Below are 20,110 nucleotides of genomic sequence, written 5' to 3' on the forward strand. Positions count from 1 at the left end.
ATTGGAAAATGCCAATTCAACAAAATCAACACACGCTATGGAAATATGTCAATTTTGCTGAATGTTCTGATGGAAACCAGGCAGCGTTCCCAGGGCAGGCTGCCTTGGTTCCTGATTGCTTGATTGCCTCCCTGGCAACCCACTGCAGTGCCGCTCTGGAGCCAGGAACCCAGCAGCCCTGGAAGCAGTGGCTGGAGCAAGGGCTCCCAGGGCTTCTAGGCTACCTGCTCCAGCACTGTCACTCAGGGAGCATCAACGATTTTTCCCTGAAAAGCTAGAATACCAAGTTGTCGCCTTTTTTCCTCTACATCTTGGAATCCCCATTCTACCAGTGATTTTGGGACTTCGTTCTGATGCAGACTAAAAATTTCTGGTGTCAGAATGTACCACAGGAATTCTAGCCTCCGACAAGCCCTAAAGTTGAGCATGTTGTTTCCTCGATCCCATTTCACATGTTATCCGGTCTACATTTAAATATGCCAGCTGCTGACAGTTTTACGGCTTCCCCTGGTGCCTGTTGTACAATCCAAGGTATTTCGCTGTCAGGAAATGATACTTCTGTGCTGTCTAAACTTTTGTATTCCAATACACCTAAGTAGCAATTATACCCCCTGTTGTGTTCCCTAAATTATACCCCCTCTCCCAAGTCTCTACCCCCTGTGTCCTCTTCTCCCCTTCAGATTTTGCAAATTTGAAATTTTTGCCATTTTAGGCTTCCCCTCCCTCTGTGTTTTCCATATTGGCTCTGGAGAGAGGCCAGTACTTCAACACAGCCTTATCTTGGTCCCACCAGCAGCAATGCACATCACCTGCATCGTCACACACTTCTCACATAACCAGTTATTTGCTCTGTTTCACTCTGGAGTCCCTTATCTCTGTTGCAGTAGAGAGATTTCTGGATAAGTACTGTGCAGTACAGGGAACACATAAAACCTCCATTCCCTCAGACCACAGATACGCGGGCAACAGCTTTATCTCTCAAGCAATCTTAGGTTGTGTGTCTTGAGAACAAGCAGAGCTGCACAGCCCTCCAAGCTCAGCGAGTCACCACTATGAATAGGAAGAGAGAAAAGACAGTTTCATACACTGGCGCACAGTAAAGTCCGCAGCTACTGCTGGGGATTAGCAGTTACCATGCTCTGGCAAAGGGAAGGGCTGATTTCACCCCCAGCAGTCCAGCAATCTGCACTGTCTCTCCTAGAGCCACAAAGGCATGCTCTTGTAGATCTAAGGAATAGTTTCCTTTCTTGCCTTGACCCGTTTGCTAACAGCTTTGGTGCTGAGCCCGGTAGTGATCAGCTAAGTTTAATAGGCAGACGTTGCTCCCATGGCAATGCTGCCCTGAACCTGATGGAGTATCTGTCTTTTGAAAGGATGGTAGTGAAAGCTGCATGGAGTTTTTCACTGGATGGGTGAGCAAAGGCTGATGCTAATTTTTGTGTCTTCCTCCACACTGCCTTAACTTGACCTTTTTTCAATGCATCTAAACAATCTGGTGTTACTTTTAGGATGAAGTCAATCTTATGGAATAATCCAAGAACCACTGGTACAAGCTATACACATTGTATACATAAGTGCACACCTACCTGCTGCCTTGTAACAGGCTCCAACTTATCTAGTATCTGTGATGGTCTTGCCATCTAGGGCACTGACAGACATGAAAAAAATAAATAAATAAAACAGTGCTTTACTGGAAAAGGAAGCACATCAGTTTGACCCAGCTCCCCAGAGTCTGTATACACTGGGTGCTTCACTGGGACTACCAAGATTGGGGGGTGGGGGGCCTCCAGTCCACCCATCCCATCCCATCCTCCAGCACTGGCTAGGGAATCCCCTGAATTTGCTCCTGCAGCTCCCTTTCCCTGCTCCCATTCTGCAAACAGCACCAGGGTTGGGAGGGAACAGGGGCATTGCTAGGGGAGGCCGGCTGTAGGATTGCAGCCAACAACACATGGATTCCCCAAACCCTGGGACTCAACAACAAACGTCTGTTGGGTCCGGTGGATTGTAGTAACTCATGGCGCTTCCTGCACAGTGTCATGAGTTACAATGGAGATATGCTCTTCTGTCTGCGCCTTCTGTGTATCTGATTCTTGGTGCATTCACTTAAGATGGAATTCCCTAATTATTGATTACTCCGTGAGATATAAATTCTTCCAGAACTCAATGGATTCAGTGTTAGATATTTCTTGTGACTTGCAAGGACTGCTTGTAGGCTGGGGACTACTAAAACCTCACTGAAACTAGTGGGAATTAGAAATTTCATTTGAGAAGCAACTGTCCTCTTACTTGAGCTATGGTAGATGAAGCAACAAAATGCATCGGCAAGGCTGCACAGATGTTGTAATATCCTAAAATGAGTGGGGGCTGCATACAATTTTGGTGAAGGGGTCATGAATAGATGAAGCCAGAAACATCACAGAGGAAGACGTGAGAAGGCAGAAGAAAGACCAAGTCAACCAGAGAAGCACTTGTGATGTCACCCTAAGGGAAATCCAAGAGAGAATGCTTTTGAAGCAGAGTGCTGGCTGAAAAAAAGAGGGTTGAAATACTAAGCAAGGGAACTACCTTGTTGTTTGATTTCTACTGTACTCAGAGAAACACAAATTTAAGATCTGTAAGAAACAGGCTGCATCACAGACATACCTGGCGCACTCAGTGATTTCTCCTCCTAACAGCAACAACCTGCCCGACCATGACCAGATGTAAATTATAATCCACCACCAGTGAAACAAAACACAAAACTATGACTGTAGGAATAGGAAGTGGGGGGAATTGGTTGGGCAGGAAGTTCACTGCCCTAATTGAGTGAGATTCCATGGTGGAGAAATACTTTGATTTATGTCAGACAGGAATTCCCTATCAGTTTCCCTGGAGAAAGGGCAACAGCAGAAGCAGCAGCTTTCAAATTACTGAGCAGTTTGTAGAGAGCCAGTTCATCGCTTCTGAAAGGCTGAGGAGGAGGAGGAGATGAATCCCAGCTGTAAGCACAGGCAGTAGATATGCTTCTGGGATTTGCTGCATTTGGCTAAACAGCTAGTGCCAGGTTTTAATCCCTGCGGCAATTAGCCTGGATTACAGAGCAGGCCTGCAGGAGGAAAGGTTAATTAAAATCTGTAAAGATGAACACACATGGGATTCAGCTATTTTATCTTTTGAGTATCAGTTTGTTACAGCCGATTACAGCAATTAGAGGTAAGAACGAGGCTGAAAAAAGATGGAAGCAACACAGCAACAAGTCAGAGAAGAAAAACAGGCTGCTAGCGGTTAGTAGCAATGCAAATATTCCCAGTGACCTGCCTCCATTGTCCGGCTTTACTTATTGCCAGGTGGAAATCTGCACTACAGAAGACAAGTAGGAAGAGACCTCAGAGGGGAAAAATTGCTCATCTGGGGTCACTTTTTCCTTGTCCCTGCATTCTGTCCTCTCCCTCCTCAGCGCAAACACATGCACACGCATGGAAACATGGCCATCTTGAGTTGTTACAGCCATTTGATTCCATGCCTCCATTCTAATAAGGTCCAGGAGAAACAGTGATGGCACATCCCAACAGAGATAGTCAGCCATGTTAGTCTCAAATCAAGCAGAAGGTGGGGAAGATTTGCACCTTATAGACTAACTAATCAGAGATACACAATCACTTAGGTTCCATCTACACATTACACTTAAGGTGTAATCACTGGGTGTAAGGCCCAGTTAATCACACCTTAAGTGGTCAACTCTTAAGTGGCCACCTGGACACACATTCTTTCACTTAATGATGTGATATGAAAAGGAATATGTTACAAAGTTATTCCACAAAACATGTGTAATAATTTTGTAGCTGCAACCTACCATGCCATTAATTGAACATGTGGCTAGCAGCCCCTGTGGTGGGGGGCCCTGTCAGCAGATTAGAGCTCCGAGTTGGGGGGGGAGGGGCATGTGCACCCCTGAGCCTGGGAGATCCCAACTGATGCTGGCTCCCAGTTGTGGGAACACATGCCCCCAAGGCTGGGAGCTATATCAACTGAGAGAGCTCCCAGCTGCAGGAGCACCCATACATGCCTACAGCTAGGAGACCATAGTTGACACAGTGTCCCAACCAGGGGGGTGTTTCATGCAGCTGAGACACCACATCAGCTGTGGCTCTTTGTTGTGGGGTCCTCTGGGGCACCCCGTGGCTGAGATTCTGGGTGAGATGAAGAGACTCCCAGCCACAGGAGTGCATGATGTGCTCCCACAGCTGAGAGGCCCATCAGCAGAGAGGGCTCCCAGCCATGGGGACTTGTTTCTTGCTGGTGCAGGGGGAGCCCAAGACTAGGTTCCCCCTGCACCAGCAGTAAGGTATAATGGGATCTGATCTGCAATCCCTCAATCACACCTCCTGCTATGCATATGTGGCATGGCATGATGCACGATTATGTGGATCATGCATTAGATCTCATTGCACCTTTACCTGAATGTGCAGAGGGCCCCCCCATGAGCCCAGTGATGTCTTAGTTGCCTTATCTCAGTTTTGTCTTCCCTCCACACATGCTCCCTCTGTGTATTCCCTTCCTCCTGCTTAAAGAAAACAAACTTTGCTTTGCTGCTGCCGCTATGCTCCCCCGTGCTTTGGTCACCAAGAAAATACAGAAGAAGAGGGCCTCGTTGCTTGCAATGTCTATGGTCATGTGCCAGCTTGCAGTGTCGAGCAGCAGTACCTAACCCATACAGCCTGAAGACCAAAGGCACGATCACAACCCCAGCCCACACTACAGGGCAGCTTGCTCACCCTACTGTGATGTTGCAACAAGTGGAACAGCCAAAGCTGCCCTGGCCTACAATGCAACAGCGCCTTTGAAGGAAGCAAGAAGGGGCACTACAATACAGCTAAAGTAAGGAAGAAGCATGGACTTCTTGGAGTGCTTCCAGCTCCTCATGGGACTGTGGAACAGGTCCCTGCAGGCTTTCCCAAAATGCAAGGCAAAAGACTGCTCTCCCTCATGCCAATCCAAACAGCCTCACTGCTTCCAGAGACCCCATGTGCCTCTCTGTCTCTCATCTGACACTGAGGCTCAGAGTAGGGATTGTCTTTTGGCTGCATGCAGGGTTCAGGCTGATTGTGCTGGTACCCTCCTTCATGGTGGGGGCTCAAAGGCACCATGACAAGGCAAGTCCAACACTGACAACAGTAATGAGAACCATCCACAGGGAAAAGGCACCTGGCTTTTGCCACCACCTGATGTGCCCAGATGTGTTCACCTGACATGCCTAGAAAAGGATTGTTTTTGGAACAGGGTTTTGTTTCCCTTCCTCGTGAACCTCCTGCTCCAATTTGGATCCAGGCCCAGAGATAAACACCAGGAAAACCAGCAGACACAGACATAAGGAAAATTAGAGAGAGACAGAGAGAGACAGAGAGAAATCTTTCCACACCTCAGGGAAGCAATGAGAGAGACAGGCAGCTGTCTTAGAGCTGAGGTTGTTTTTGGAATCTAAACCATTCACGAGACTGAAGTGGCTTACAGATGGCCAGAGATACTCTGCCATCTCCTGCTTCCTTTGTCTTTGAAACAGTGATGTGCAAAAGCGCTCACAGGTCCAGAAAGAGATATGGAGAAAGCTACCCCACACCAACAGTTTACCGACTGTAGAGGCCGGCTGGCAGATGGGTATATCCCTCTAGGCATCTGCTGCCTCCACTGTCCTCAGCCACAACAACAAAGTAACTTTCCAGAGGCCCTTCAGAAACAGATTAAGGGATTTCACAATATTTAATCTGATTAAACGCAAATGCAAATGGAGTTGTTTTGCTATAAAATGATGGGGGCTCCAGAATTCAGACCGAAGGCGCTGGCTGTTCCTTAGTTTCCCTTTGATTAGGCCTCATAGAAACACAGTTGGGAGAGGCGCCTGGCCCTCCTCTTGCTTACATTTCAGCTAACAATGGGGCTGATAATGCTGTGACATGCACTCAGCATGGAACACAGGTGCACACCATCCTGCTTCCTTTATGCTTTCCTCTCCCTTCATTCTCCCCATCTTTGCTTCACCTCGTCCAGTGCTTTCCTTACTACACATTCATTAATGCACCTTAAGATACTGCACATTTAATTTAGTACTTGCTTAATAAATATATTAACTAAATGCACAGTAACTACAGTTACTGCACAGTAGCACCGGTGCATGGTTATTTTGTGATGCTTACTGTGCATTAACCTAATAATACTGCACAGTAGGTTATTAGCATGGTTTTTAACCATGACACTACTGTGCAGTGTTATTAAACTAATGTGCAGGCTGTGTCCCATTTTGTCTATCCAGCCCATTGGGACCTGTCAGTCTATTAAACTCTAAAGTCCCATGCATGCTTACAGCACCCTATAAAGCAGAAATAAAGGCATTAGGTTTCTAAACTAGTGGGCACACAGGTGTTGCAGGTCTCCATTATCATGTAATACAGACCCAACAAAATCATACCAACTCAGGCAACTGTTCCATGTACTGAAATTATGGATAGGTTTTAGGATTACAGAGAAGATATACCAGAGCATCATATCCATTCCCCTGTGAGATCAGAGCCTTCAGTACAGTACTCTCAGACTTTAAAAGATGGATACTGAACTATCACAAAAAATGCTTTTCCATCACTCCCTTAATCTGACTGATCAAAGTGCTAGCCAGAAACATGTACTGTATCAAAATGCACACACGCTTCCCTTCTGCCATTGAAAGATAAAAGCTGGATGCATTTATGGAGAGGTGCATTGCATAGAATACTAGTAGTGAGGCAGCCAATATTGGTCCAGCTACATTCAAAAGAAGGCCAAAACAATATTTCCATGGTCATGGGAAAAATCACTACCACTACATGCTTTGAACAATGCATCTTGGAGGATGACAGGTTCAGAAATGTAACTCCCATTTCAGACACAGAATCATCTCCTGGGAAGAAAAAAACTTCAGCTCTGCCAGAAAAGATATGGAAAGGGCTTTCTTTCCAATGCCTGTACCAAGATTAACCCCACAGCTCTGTCAGACATACTGAAGAGATGGCCTACATTGGAACAGACCAATACTTCACCTCTCTGAAGGTGTGAGGAGAGAGAATATTTTTTTTCCTTTTCTTTTTTAAGGTGTAAGTTTTGCTTTGGCAATTCCTATGCATTTCTTCTGTGTCTTCACTCTTCTGGAAAACCATTGCTTTTGGTTCTTCTCAGCCACGGGGGATTGCCAGACATAATCTCTTCAAAGAAAGTAGTATTTGTTTGATCTGTCCCATTCTGCTCTACAAGAGAATAAGTCTGGCTAGATGACTCCCATAGCCTCAGTCTCAAAGAAGAAACAACCACCCACAAAAGAAACACTGGGGGCTACATGGATGACCATTTCCCAGTCAAACTATTATGAAGTTATATTAACAAAGCTCTTTTAATGGCATTGTCTTCATTTGGGGAAGAGCAGCCAAAAGCCAGGGCTCAAAAGCTCTCTGGTGCCTTGCTTGCCAGACCTGAACTACACTCCAAACAGAGAAGCAGCTCGGTATGGAGGTCCACCAAGCACACATGGCTGCCAGCAGATCTTGCCTGCCCCCAGGGGATCAGGATAGTTCCACTGATATTTATGAGGTTACACATTTGTGGAACTGATAAGGATCAGGCCTGTTATGTCATAGGAAAGGAAGAGGCAGTTCTTTAACACATATTCTTCTCCTTCATGGAACCTTGTTGAGCTGAAGGCTCAGATGTCATTGCAAAATGTGACCTCAGCAGGAGAAGTGGGGACAGCAGCAGTAGGGGTGGGCTGGAGCTGGTGAAATCTGACAAACTTACAGAATAGGATGGAGACACTCCACATTGGGGTGGACAATTATTTGGGCCCGGGAGCCACAGAGAAAGTTTTGCCACGTTGTCACGGGCTGAGTCAGCACCCACCCCCTTGCCCACCTGCACCCCTCCCCAACAGTGCAAGAGCTCACCAAAACTCCCTATGTGGGAAGGGCCTGTGCAATGGGCTGAGAGTGGTATTTGAGAGCAAGACAGGTGAGCAAGGCCAGGATCAAGGGACAGGGTCATGGGGTGACCTCTGCCCTATTGCATGTGTGTGTGGGGGGGGGGGGCGGCTGCCTGGATGCAAGATCCCAGGAGCTGGCTGGGGATGAGTGGAGGGAAGAAGGGGCCAAAGGCACACGCAGAGCTCACCAGAGTGGTGTGGTCCACTGCTGCCCCTGCACCACTGCACACAGGTCTGAGCCCCAGCTGCTCCTGCCCAGGGCAGCTGCTCTGTGCTCCAACCCAGCCCTGGCCAGCACTCACCTCTTCTGGTGGGTCTGCTCCTGGTGCAGCTGCAACTGCCTGGGTGATACTCTGCTTTCCTCACCTCCAGTGGCAGCTCCTCCTGCTTCTGCTGTGCCACTCCACAACAGTCGAAAACTTGAACCAGGCAGCTTCTGCCCCAGAGCATAAGGCTCTGGCTCCAGTTTCCAGCTGTCTTTAATCCACTCTGCCCACCCAGCATGGACGGCCAAGCAGATGGAAGGCAGCTGGGAGCTTCAGCTGGAATCTCACACTGGGGCAGGAGCTACCCAGCTGAAACTCCCAGCTTCCTTCCACCCATCTGGCCACTTGCACTGGGTGGGTGGGTGGGTGGGTGGGGGGCAGTCGGGAGCTGGAGCAAAAGCCCCATGTGCTGGGGCAGGAGCTGCCCAGCTAAAGCTTCCTCCCAGCCCAGAGTGGTGCAGCAAGAGCAGGAGGAGGAACCACCGCTGGATGTGAGAGGAGTGGAGCAGCGCAGCCACATGGGGAGCAGCCCCGCTGGAGGCTGTGCATGTTGGCCAAAGCCGGGTCACTGGGTGTGAGCTCCCCAGCAGGGCTTGGCCCCACGCGGAATGCCATGGGGGCAGCTACGAGCCAGATCGAATCATTTGGTGGGCACTTTCCACGTGCTGGATACAATCAGCTGGTGGACCAGATTCGGCCGCAGGCCATATTTTGCCCACCCCTGCTCCACACGCTGGAAAAAAAATAGCTGGCCCACAAACAGTAGGGGAACAACACACCCAGATTCCAAAGGTGTGATGTTTAGCAAACACATTAGTATCACCTCCACAAACACCAGCGTGGGGTCCCTATTATGGGATACAACGTATCCCTATTATCTTGGGATGAGATAGTGCATTCCTTGATGCTTATAAGGGCTGTGCGAAGCTTCGGTCCCTGACTTGATTTGGCAGAGATTCAACCTGATTTGGTGGCCAAATCTCTGAATTCAAATCGAAGCAGAGGACCCTTAATGTCTCCAAATCAAATCGGAACTCTCCGAATTGATTCAGAGAGATTTGGAAAGATTCAGCAATTGGACATAGACACAGCTTTAATTGTTTTTTCTACATACCTCAAGATAGCAGGCAGCTCGTGAATGCTGCAATGCTGGGGTGCATGGAGCATCCCACAGAAGTGTGGGGGGGGCTCCCCAGCATGCTTAGCAGCAGACCCAGAACTGGACCAGAAGCACTTCTGATCCACTTCCAGGTCCACTGGGGAGCGCACAGGGGGGTCCCCCTGTGCCCACCCCCCCCGGATCAGCAACTGGTGCCTCCTGGGTCTGAGGCGGCATCTGGGGTCCCCCCACAGCCGATCACCAAGCCCGGGAGAGGTGCGGGGGGGCCCCCCGGTGCACTCCCCGGAAGAACCATAAGTAGACCGGAAGTACTTCCGGTCCACTTCCAGATTGCCCAGCTGAAACTCCCAGCTGCCTTCCACCCATTTAGCCACTTGCACTGGGTAGGTGGGTGGGTGGAGTAGAGCGTACTTTCAGTCCACTTCCAGATTCACGGCCAAGCACGTGGAAGGCCCCCCCGCACTCCTGTGGGACCCTCCATCCGTCCCAGCATCGCAGTGTTCACAAGCCACGCTAGTACCTCAAGGTATGTAGAAAAAACATTTAAAGCTGTGTCCACATCAAAATCGCTGATTCTCCAAATCAGCATCGAATCTTCAGATTCAGGTTTGGCTGAATCGAATCAGGGACATTAATCTGAATCAATAAATCAAATCACTGTCCTTGATTCAGGCTGAATCCTAATTGAATAGGGCCCACTTCGCACACCCCTAATGCTTATGCCACACATATCTATAATTTCAAGCCTTTGGTGTGTTGCAGACTCCACATATTCATTTCCTGTATTTTCAGGAAGTCTCACCCTTGATCACACAAGTTAGCTGACCACACAAACACACACACACGTGTATGTACATGTACACATACAAGGAGAAACTTGCACATGCACACACATAAATTCCCATGTGAAATGAGAGTCACCCTTGTACTAGAAAAAGAACTATTCCACTGCTTCCCTATCTTTTCACAATTCTGACTACCATACATAAACCAGCAAGCACGAAGCCATTGCTAATTCATGCCTGCTGGAGGATTTTTGAAGAACATGAACAACTTCTCTGTCTCAAAGAGACTGGCCAAACTCAGCCCTGGTGTCAGAACATGAATCTCTGATGGCATCAATGGAAATCACACCCTTATGTCAAAGCAGCATTGGCCTTCTTTTCCTACTTGATTCATGGGATGCAAACACAGAAGCTGACCACTCTCTTTCTGGCATACTAGGACCAGTGCCCAACACAAGCCGTCAACTCTTGCAGCACTTGCAGTGCTCAGACCAGCAGAAAAGACACCACCACCTAGGTTACCACCAGCAGAGTGCTCTGAACATTTGCAATCACACAAGACATTGTGTGACACTCCCCACTTCAACAGCTGAACAACAAAGTCAGCTCTGCTAGGACATACCCATCTCCCAGTAGGCTTGCGACGTGCATTGTGAATTTGTTTTTAGTAGACACTCATCACTCAGAACCTTTAAAGACAGAGATGCAATTTGCAGCATGTTTCAGCCTGTGACTCTCTTCACAGCACATGCTAGCTGTGTGCACATAGCAGCTATGCTTCTTTGGGTCTGATTTCCAATTGGTGCTAGGAAAAACAACCCTCTAAAAGGATTCCCCCTGACATTAAATGACCCTGAGTATCACAGCCCTGCCCCAACATACCGTGGCCAAGTAACCGAGGCGTGCTGCAACAGTCCCTTGGGCAGAAAAAGCAGTGTCAGATTTTATTTGCTGCCCAAGACTGTTCAGTGATATCCCTCTGGGACCTGCAAAACTCACATCAAGGCAACTGGCTATAAAATGCTAATTCATTTTTCACATGCATATTGCACAGCCGTTCTCTTCCCTGCCTAAAGCCAATAGTCATATAACTTCCTAGCAACTGACTGAGAAGAAACTCCTCAAGCTGTCCCTCTCTGCTCAGAGGTGCACTGAAAAATAAAAGAGCCCATTAAAGTCAGAATCTGAGTACACAAAGGGAAAGTTCCATGCAAACACAAGTAGATGTACAGCCAGGTCGTTGGTCTATGATTTCAGGAGCTGACAGGGTGAAAGTCACACCTTGTGGTTTAGTCACTTGTCTACAAGCTATGAATCAAAGCAATGCAAGTTCACCTCTTATAGGTTCACTGTTCAGCTGTGGACCAGCTGAGCGCTTCCCTGTAATGGTGAAGATAGCAGGACTACATACCTGGCCTCACCTCAGCATGGCCAACTCCATACCCCATATGCCCCAAATAACAGGGGTAACAGTTTTTCCAGAGGTAGCGGTAGTGATTGCCAGCAGCACTTGGGATGCTGCCCAGAAAGCACAGGCACCAATGAACCATCCAAAAATGCCTCTGCTCCTGTCCCATGCTGAATACAAAAAAGAACCAAACACACAAAAGCCCGGGCTCCCAAAGTGGTGGGAGAGGCAGCGATGTCAAGTTACAAAAGGGGAAAAAGCAAAAGCAAAATTCAGACACGGCCACCAGAGAATGGGGCTGTGCTCCACAGGGCAAGCCACACACAGAGCCAAGCTGCCCTGCGGAAACTCCCAGATGCACAACGTGCTGTTGTAATAATAGCTACTGCTTCCTAACAACATATGTAGTTTGGGATCGAGCTTGCCTCCAAGCCCTCCCACACGCCTCCCCTTTTATGCTCTCAGCTTTCAACCCGCCCCCTGCAGGTAAAGACCAAGCCCAGTTTCTCCCCCTTCCTACACCCATTTCTCCCTCCCTCCCCTCCTTGGATTTGTTGCTGTCCAGAGCCAAAATGTGTGCGTGACATCACATTCCACAAAAAAACCCACACAAACTGAAAGAAACCAAAAAAATTCCTGGCTGACAGCTCCAGGGCACTATTGCAATGCTGGGCCTGGGCCAAGCTAGAGTTCTATAATTGGCCGTATTAACAAAGGAAAAAAAGCCGAGTTTGGGGAGGAGGTGTGTGTATGTGTGTGTGTGGGAGAGGAGACTGGGCTTTAAATCAACAACACATTTTGGAAAGTCCAGCTTTGGCACTCCTAGTCACTGCAGAGCACAAGATCCCAAGATGCCCTTACCTTGCAGAATGAGAATGAGAAGTGAGGCTTCTCTTTTAGGAACAAAATCCCTAACCCAAAAAAAAGGAAGGTGGGCTCCTTTGAGTGCCTAAATCATGCTACTGTTTATGTGATTTCAGGGCACAATGCAAATTGAAACATCCTGGAGATAGTTGGGTTTGTTAGGGCAGCTGATGGTCTGGGCTCAAAAAAATCAACGTTGGGGAGCTCAAATACAAAAAAAAAAGTTGTGGTGTAACTGAGGTGCACAGTTCATGACAATGATCCCCATATATCATTCATAGAGCTGGTTGGGAATTTTCCAATAAAATGTTGTTTCATTGGAAAATGTTGATTCTTCAAGCCAGTACTTTCTCTAGAAATGTATGTATCCATTTCAACAAGGATAGATTTTCTGATCAGAAATGACCCTCCGCCCCTGAGGACCCAGGAATAATCTCAGTCTCTAACATCCTGATTGTTCCTAATAAAGTTTTTTTCTCTTCCAAATGCTTAGAAATGGATTCCTTGGGGCAAAAGAGCAAAATGTTTTCACAATTTCCATTGCATGGAAAAACCACCTCCTGCCTGGCATTACTCATTACAGGGTTTTTAGCAGACTGCAGGTTTATGATTGGAACTGTGCAAATATTGGGAGGAAAGACATTTTGCAAACAATGGATCAAAATTTAAAACAAATTCACTTGTTTGACTTCATTACGTTGTGTTCGCCATGTGCTGGCAGAAACATTCATTGAAACAAACAGTTAAATTGCAGAATATCTATTGGAAGTTAAATGTGAATATATAGTCAAGAATATTGCTCCTGATGCAAAGGACAGCTTATCCAGTCAGAAAACAAAAATGTATTATATCCCAAATTTAAACTGTTTGAGTTTCTTGACAGCCAAACAAACTGCTTGCACATATTATTTGTGGTAAATATTCAGGAAATAATTTGGAATAATGAATACATTTGAGAGGAAAAAAATCACGAGCTGCTTGCAGACAACTCCCAAAGACATAAAGAGGGAATCAATAATTAATTAAATCAATGATTCCCCATCAGTTTTTTGGCCAACTCTATTACTGACAGATGTACAGGAATATATTTTTGGTTTGTTAAATAAATAATAAAAGAAAAACACTTTGGGGGGACTCTGCTTATGTGAGCCTAGGATGCAAGTATTCATTTCCAGTACTGAATCATGTTGCAAATGAAATGCTCTGTAAGATTAGCACTGAACAGCATTTTGATGGCTCTGATTAAGGTTCTGGGTCAGCTTGAGAATTTTGCATGTAAAGTTGCCGGTTGTTTTGTCCACATCGTTTTGCAGACAAATACTATAGCTATGCATGTGAATAATTGATTGTGCAATCCATCAGTTGGGTGAAGTTGCCATTTGTATGTGCAATTACTGTAGTAGCATCTGTAATTCCAGTATTGTATTCATACCCACAGGTAGATGAGGCATACAAACTCACTGCTGCATCTGCCAAAATTCTCCACATTTGCTGACCTGCTTTTTTCTGTCTAGGTCGGTAGCACTAATCAGTAGCACTGATAACCAAAAACTGTAAACAACTTTTCAGTCTTCTTCTTGTGTTTCTACACCACATTTGACCACTTTGACTGTTTATAGTGCTTTGCGAGATCTTTCACTGTACATGTGCCATCAAGCAGCGGTGTTGCATGTTCTGAGGTTGCTCTCACATGTGGCTGAACCCATGGTATAGCTAGACTTCTTCATTAGTTCCTTGAAGTGTCCAACTCTGGTATGTTGGCAGTTGGGACATCACCACCTTTGTCATGGTTTGTCAGGCATTGGTGGCAAGGATTCAGCCACTGCATTGCCTGTTTTCCTACTGAATCCCTATTTTTTCACTGTCAAGTATTTTCTTCAGCCTCTTGTTCCACATCTATAGCCGTGTCTCCTTGAGTGGGGCATCGAGAGGTTGGGTGCTGGTGAGGAACTGTTCGGTGACCAGTATGAAATGAAATGTTGGCCTTAGACCACCTCTTAACAAGCTCCTTTATATCACAGCAGAGACTATTTGGTGCTCTTGTCTCACAAGACAGGCAAGCATTAAGTAGAAAAGCATCTCCTAACCTTTTTTGCCTCACGGTGCACTTACCTAAATAAAAAGGGGAGAAGGGAGGGACACTGACGGGGGGGTGGCGCACGGCCAGCCGGATAGCATTTTGGGCTGGAGCCATGCCCCCTGCCTGGCTGGAGCCATGCTCCCCGTCTGTCTGTGTGCCCATGGCAGCAGCGAGTGGGGGGTGTGGCTCCAGCCAGGCAGGGGGCATGGCTCCGGCGCAAAATACAACGGGACACCGGTTGGGAAATGCTGAAGTAGATCATACAGATTTAACTATCATATTTATTCAATTACAGTAATTCCAACCCTGAATATATAACAGCCCCCCAATAATTAGATTCTACATATGGAAAAGTTATAAATGTGTTATAATAAATTTATAATTAATTTATAATGTTATCATCTAATTATTGGAGGTTTACCTTAAATTTGTCTCCCTCTCACTGCTACAGAAGGGAGTATAAAATCAGAGGTTGCAGGTCAGGTGATCCCCTTACCTTCTATCGCCCCGACTTCTTTCCCCTGCGGCCCCTTCCCCTCCTCCTCATTGTCAGGCCTTACTCTGTCTGAGCACATGGAAATGAGGGACACATTTGAAAACACTGACCATGAAATAAACATACATGTAATACCCTGCATATAGGAAAATAATTACACTCCCTGGATGCATATACATTAGGACTGTGCGAAATTTCACTAAGTGTTACATTTTGGGGCACAGATCTGGGGGCCTGTACCCTGGGAGGAGTCTGGCACAGCCCCGCAGACCTCCCAGGGGTGCAGGCCTCTGGACCTGTGCCCAGATGACAGGAAGCTGCCACTGCTGCCTGGGGCCAGCGCCCCAGCACTGGCTGCGGGCTGTGTGCCACACTGGTCCCAGGTGGCAATGGCAACCTCTTGTCATCCAGCAAAGATCCTGGGGCGCACACCCCCAGGAGGAGTCTACTACCCCTGCAATTTGCATCCGAATCAGGCAACAAATGACAATGTTTTAGGCATTTTCATGATTCCCCATTATAGCCTCTGGGCGAAACGAGTCAAACCAGAAAAACAGTTTTGACTAAATAAAATGGGACAGTGCTTCAAAATGAAACTAAACAACAAAACAAAACATTGTGCCTTTGAAATGGTGAAATGGACATCAAAAGAAACGATCGAGTTTCACACAGCTCTAATGTACACGTGTGCTTTACTGAGGAATAGACTAATTAGCTGCACAGTAAAGCATCACCATTTACACGGGTGCTGCTTAGAGTGCAGCAAACTAATTAACTCCACCATAAGATAGTACTGTTAGGGTCAATACTATCTTATGGTGGAGTAATTAACTGCACTGAAATGCATGCATAGATGCTGATGAAGAGCATAAATTGTGCCAGGTCAGCCCACCCAGCCGGGGGCCTGCTCCATCCAGGGTTAAATTGCTGCTGTCCTAGGCACATGTATAAATACTGCACCTGGGAGCAGTTTACTCAAATCGCTCCAGAGTTTATTGCTTTGCATTAATTGCACATGTAGATGCACTCCCCCCTTCCATAAACTTAGTTCATCCAGAATTGATGTAATTTACCCCTCCTGAAATTGCTGCAAGTTTTAGCAAAGGTGAGTACCTTAACAGAAAGTTTGTACTTCCTGTATATATACCTATATGCTTCTACAAGCCTGTCTCATGACTGCTATGGTTCACTTGACAGTCCAAAACACACCTTTAAAATTATACCATCCTTATTCCCGTTATAAAGATGGTACCACACATCCACGTGCCCATTACCTTCACCTTTAACCATCACAATCACACAAAAGACCAATTCCACATCTACTTCCCATCCTCCCCTCCCTCTACTCCCCCTTCCAAACGTCCCCTCCTAATCCTTTCACTCGTCATTGTCATCGTGGTTGTCTCCATCATCATCACTGTCATCACTCTCACCAACTGTCCCACCTCTGTACAGCCTGTGCTAGCCTTTTCTTTGCCACATGATCTCTGTCATCTCCACCCCGACATATTCCTCCGACTTCCTGTAGTATCCCTGCATCTCACTCAGTTCCATTTTGACACAGCCCTAGACTAAATGATTTGTGTGCCTATACTTGAGCAGGTTCCTGGTTTTCCACAGGGCATTTCTAAAGTAGATGAATTGGTCAGAGTGGGTTGTCAGGGTCCCCTCATGCTTGGTCAGATGACCAAACAGTACCACCTCTCTGTTCAGAGTCTTGACCCATCACCTCATAAGAAGCAAGATTTCTCTCTTCCACACAGCCACCTCCCCACTTCAAAAAAAAAAATTGTCTTGGGCCAAATCAGCCATATTAGTTCTAAATTCTGTTGACTGAGCAAAGCTCAATCATTCAAGTCTGTGTGACACAACCACTGGCAAGTATCCTACCTCCCAAACTCTTCAGCCTGGGGCTTCAGATACTCTTAAATCCATGGCAGACATCCTATGCACAAACCTCAAGCCCAGAGGCCTTAAAGTTCATATGTCCCTTAGTCTCATTTGTCCCTAGCCAAAAGGCCAAAGAAGCAAGCTAGAGAGAAAGCCTGAGGGCAATTCCCCACAGTCATAAATTGTATAGCCAAGGTCCTCATATTTGGAGGCATTTGTAGGCTCTCAAAGGGGTCAGCCTGCCTGCAGTATAAGGGATGGGCCTTCACCCTCTAACTACACTAAGCCATTCATGGCTGAGAAGAAGGTAGATACGATGACTTAGGACCAAAAACCATCATTGTGGTATCTCCCCTGCTCCACTCACTATGTATTTTTTTAATTTGCAAAAATATATATTCCTATACATATAAATAAACATATAATCACAGCACTTTTACCAACACTGGACTGTGGCTGATATGACTCATCTGTCAGTCCAAAACACATCGCTGCCATTACATCATACACATTCTCCTCACAATATCTGTACTGCGCTCCCACATGTACATGCACCTGTGGGACCATCATCAAAGCCCTTGACCACATGAACAACTGATGCCACTCATGACTGGGGGGGGCACCTTGGGAGCAGTAAGCGGGGACCACCTACAGCCGCCGCTCGCAGTGTCGGCAGTGGCAAGTGGTGAGTGGGTACTGCCTGCAACCGCCATCTGCAGTGTCGGCAAGCGGTGAGTGGGGACAGCCCACAGTTGCTGCCCACAGTGTTGGCGGTGGCGAGTGGTCAGCAGAGACTGCCCACCACTGCTGCCAACAGTGTTGGCAGCAGGGGGTGGGGGAAATGGGCTGGCAAGCGGTGATTGGAAAATGCCTGCAGATGCCACCAGCTGCACTGGTAGCAAGGTGGGGACAGGTGCGAGCAGACCACCTACAGAAGCCGGTGGCAGCTTCAGCCATGGCCACTCTCAGGGGGGGCACATGCCCCCCTATGTGTCACCTATGCTTGCCCATCACAAAGACACACAACCTTTCTCTACACCCTAAGCTCTCCCTCCTCACTTCTCTCTCTCCTGCCTGTCTACTTCTTCCCCAGTTCTTTGAGTAGTCACTGTCATCATTGCTTTCCTCTCTCTCATTGTCTCCACCACCATTGTCGCCATCATCATCATTGTCATCACTCTCTTCAGGGGCCGCACCCCTGAATAGTCTGTGCCAGTCCATCCTCTTCCAGGTGATCACCGCCATCTCCTCCCCACCATCTTCCACTGCTTTCTTGCAGTACCTGTGTATCTTGTTCAGTCCCATTTTGACACAGGCATATACTGCGAGGTCTGTTCACCATTTAGGAGCAGGACCCTGGCCTTCCACAAAGCATTTCTAAAGCAAGAAATGAACTGGTCAAGGCAAGCTGTTGGGTCCCCTTCTGCTTAGACAAGTATTCAAACAGCATCACTTCTCTGGCCAGGGTTGTGATCCCTGTCACCATCTTGAGGAGTATAAACACTTTTCTCCACAACCCTATACCTGTATTAGTCCAAAACTAAAAGGCTCATGAGTTAGCATACACTTCATTGGGCTAGGCCCCAGCAGAGACAACTGTGTTTCAAGCCATGGTGATAGCACAGCTCAGCACTGCACAGTATGTGTGTACTCCAGATCTCCCACAAAGGATCCCCACTAATTAGTCCCCCACTCATGACTGGAACCAGGTGTTTTTGTCACAAGTCCTGATATGCTCCAAAAAAAGTATATGTAGATGAGGCACAGGGCAGCCTGGTCCGACTCTACCTCATGGAGGGTAGTGCCACATTAATCATATGGGACAGGTTGAGAGAGAGGGTGACAGAGGGATTCTGAGTAAGCTGTTTGGGCCTTGTTTGCTGGTGGTTGCCAGACATTTAAGGTTGGTAAAAAACCTGGACTAATTGGAAATGGGAAAGAAAGGCACAGCTCAGCTGTTGGACTGAAGAGGAAGTCAAAATGTATTTTATATCATGGCTCACTATGACTGAAAAAAAGAGTTGACACTGTAGGGGACACTGTGCACAATGGCTGCCTATACACATAGTTTGGGGGGAACATTTTAATTAGAGTGGAGCTGTGGGTGAGCTTGGGGACCTGAAGTCCCTGGGAGTCTCTGTTCCCTGTGAGGGGGTCAAGATCTTCCAGGTGGAGTTCAATCCAGAGCTGAGCAGAAGGAAAGCATGGGAAAAGACAGAGGCCAAGGTAAAGCAGAAGTTAGGTCTGTGACACATGTGCTGCCACTCTACAAGGGGGAATATGGTGTTTATGAAGGTGGTGTTGCTACTGGTGCTTCTGTACACTGCACCGGTCTTCCCCTTCTAAGCACATTGCCCACAGAATCCAGAGAGCAATGTGTGTCTTCTTCTGGGGATCCAGATGGGAGAAGGTGGCTAGGAAGACCCTGTATAAGACAAAACAAACCAAGGGCAAGGGAATGCCAGACATCCTCCTGTTTCTGTGGGCAAGGTACATGAGCAAGATCTGTAAGCTGGCGACAGGTGCAGAGTCTAAAACAGCCTGCCTTGTAAGATATTGTGCAGGACACCACAAAAGACCATAGGGGGTGTTCGCACGGACCAAAGGAAGACTGGGGTCCACGGACCACCCGTGTTTCTGTAAGATCCTGAACAGGTTCTGCAGCATGTGCGGACTTCAGATCAAAGGCCCTGCAACAACAGCCAAGCACAGAAAGATACAGGAAGTGGTGAGAACGAGGAACATACTATCGTTCATGGACCTGCTCCTGGGCCGTGTTTCCAAACCGTGTGGGAGTGGATCTTCCACAAAGACCTGAGGAAAGACCACAGAGACCTGAACTGTCTGATAGCCCACCGAGCCCTCCCAGTGCGAGCACAGAGAGACAGAGAAGGGCAGCAAGGTAGACCGAGCTGCCCTAGGGCAATCTTCCAACGTGCCACAGATACCATTGACAACCTTCTATGGCTCTGCTCGTACACCAACGACATGTGAAAGAAGGTAAAGCAGCTCTGTGAAGCAGTGACAGGGGAGAGGCAGCACTGTACAGGCACTTGACTAAACACTAGGGGAGCCCATCAGCCCACTTCAGTCAGTTCGTGCCTTGTGTCAGAAGTGCCCTGTGGAAGTCCAGGAACTTTCTGATGTATGGGCACAGGAACCTCGAGGTGACAGAATGTGTTAAAATTGCTCTGAGTGAACTTCAATCCTACTATCGGAAATC

At 47.3% G+C, this 20,110-nt stretch overlaps 1 protein-coding gene across 5 annotated transcripts in view; it reads right to left on the minus strand.

The window, feature by feature from the left end:
• Positions 1-20,110, minus strand: part of MEGF6 (multiple EGF like domains 6) — a 328,842-nt gene that overhangs the window by 93,488 nt on the left and 215,244 nt on the right. Inside the window, exon 1 of one of the 5 annotated variants that reach the window (XM_090024524.1) lies at positions 11,561-11,947. The exons of the other annotated variants lie outside the window; for them this stretch is intronic. Within the exon in view, the coding sequence (XP_089880650.1) occupies positions 11,561-11,726 (166 nt within the window). The 5' untranslated portion in view covers positions 11,727-11,947. Of the gene's footprint in view, positions 1-11,560; positions 11,948-20,110 lie in introns of those variants that run through there. 5 annotated transcript variants of the gene reach the window in all.

Source organism: Crocodylus siamensis, chromosome 12, assembly GCF_052110815.1.
Source record: "Crocodylus siamensis isolate JL-2025a chromosome 12, ASM5211081v1, whole genome shotgun sequence".
In the NCBI taxonomy this organism is placed as follows: domain Eukaryota; kingdom Metazoa; phylum Chordata; order Crocodylia; family Crocodylidae; genus Crocodylus; species Crocodylus siamensis.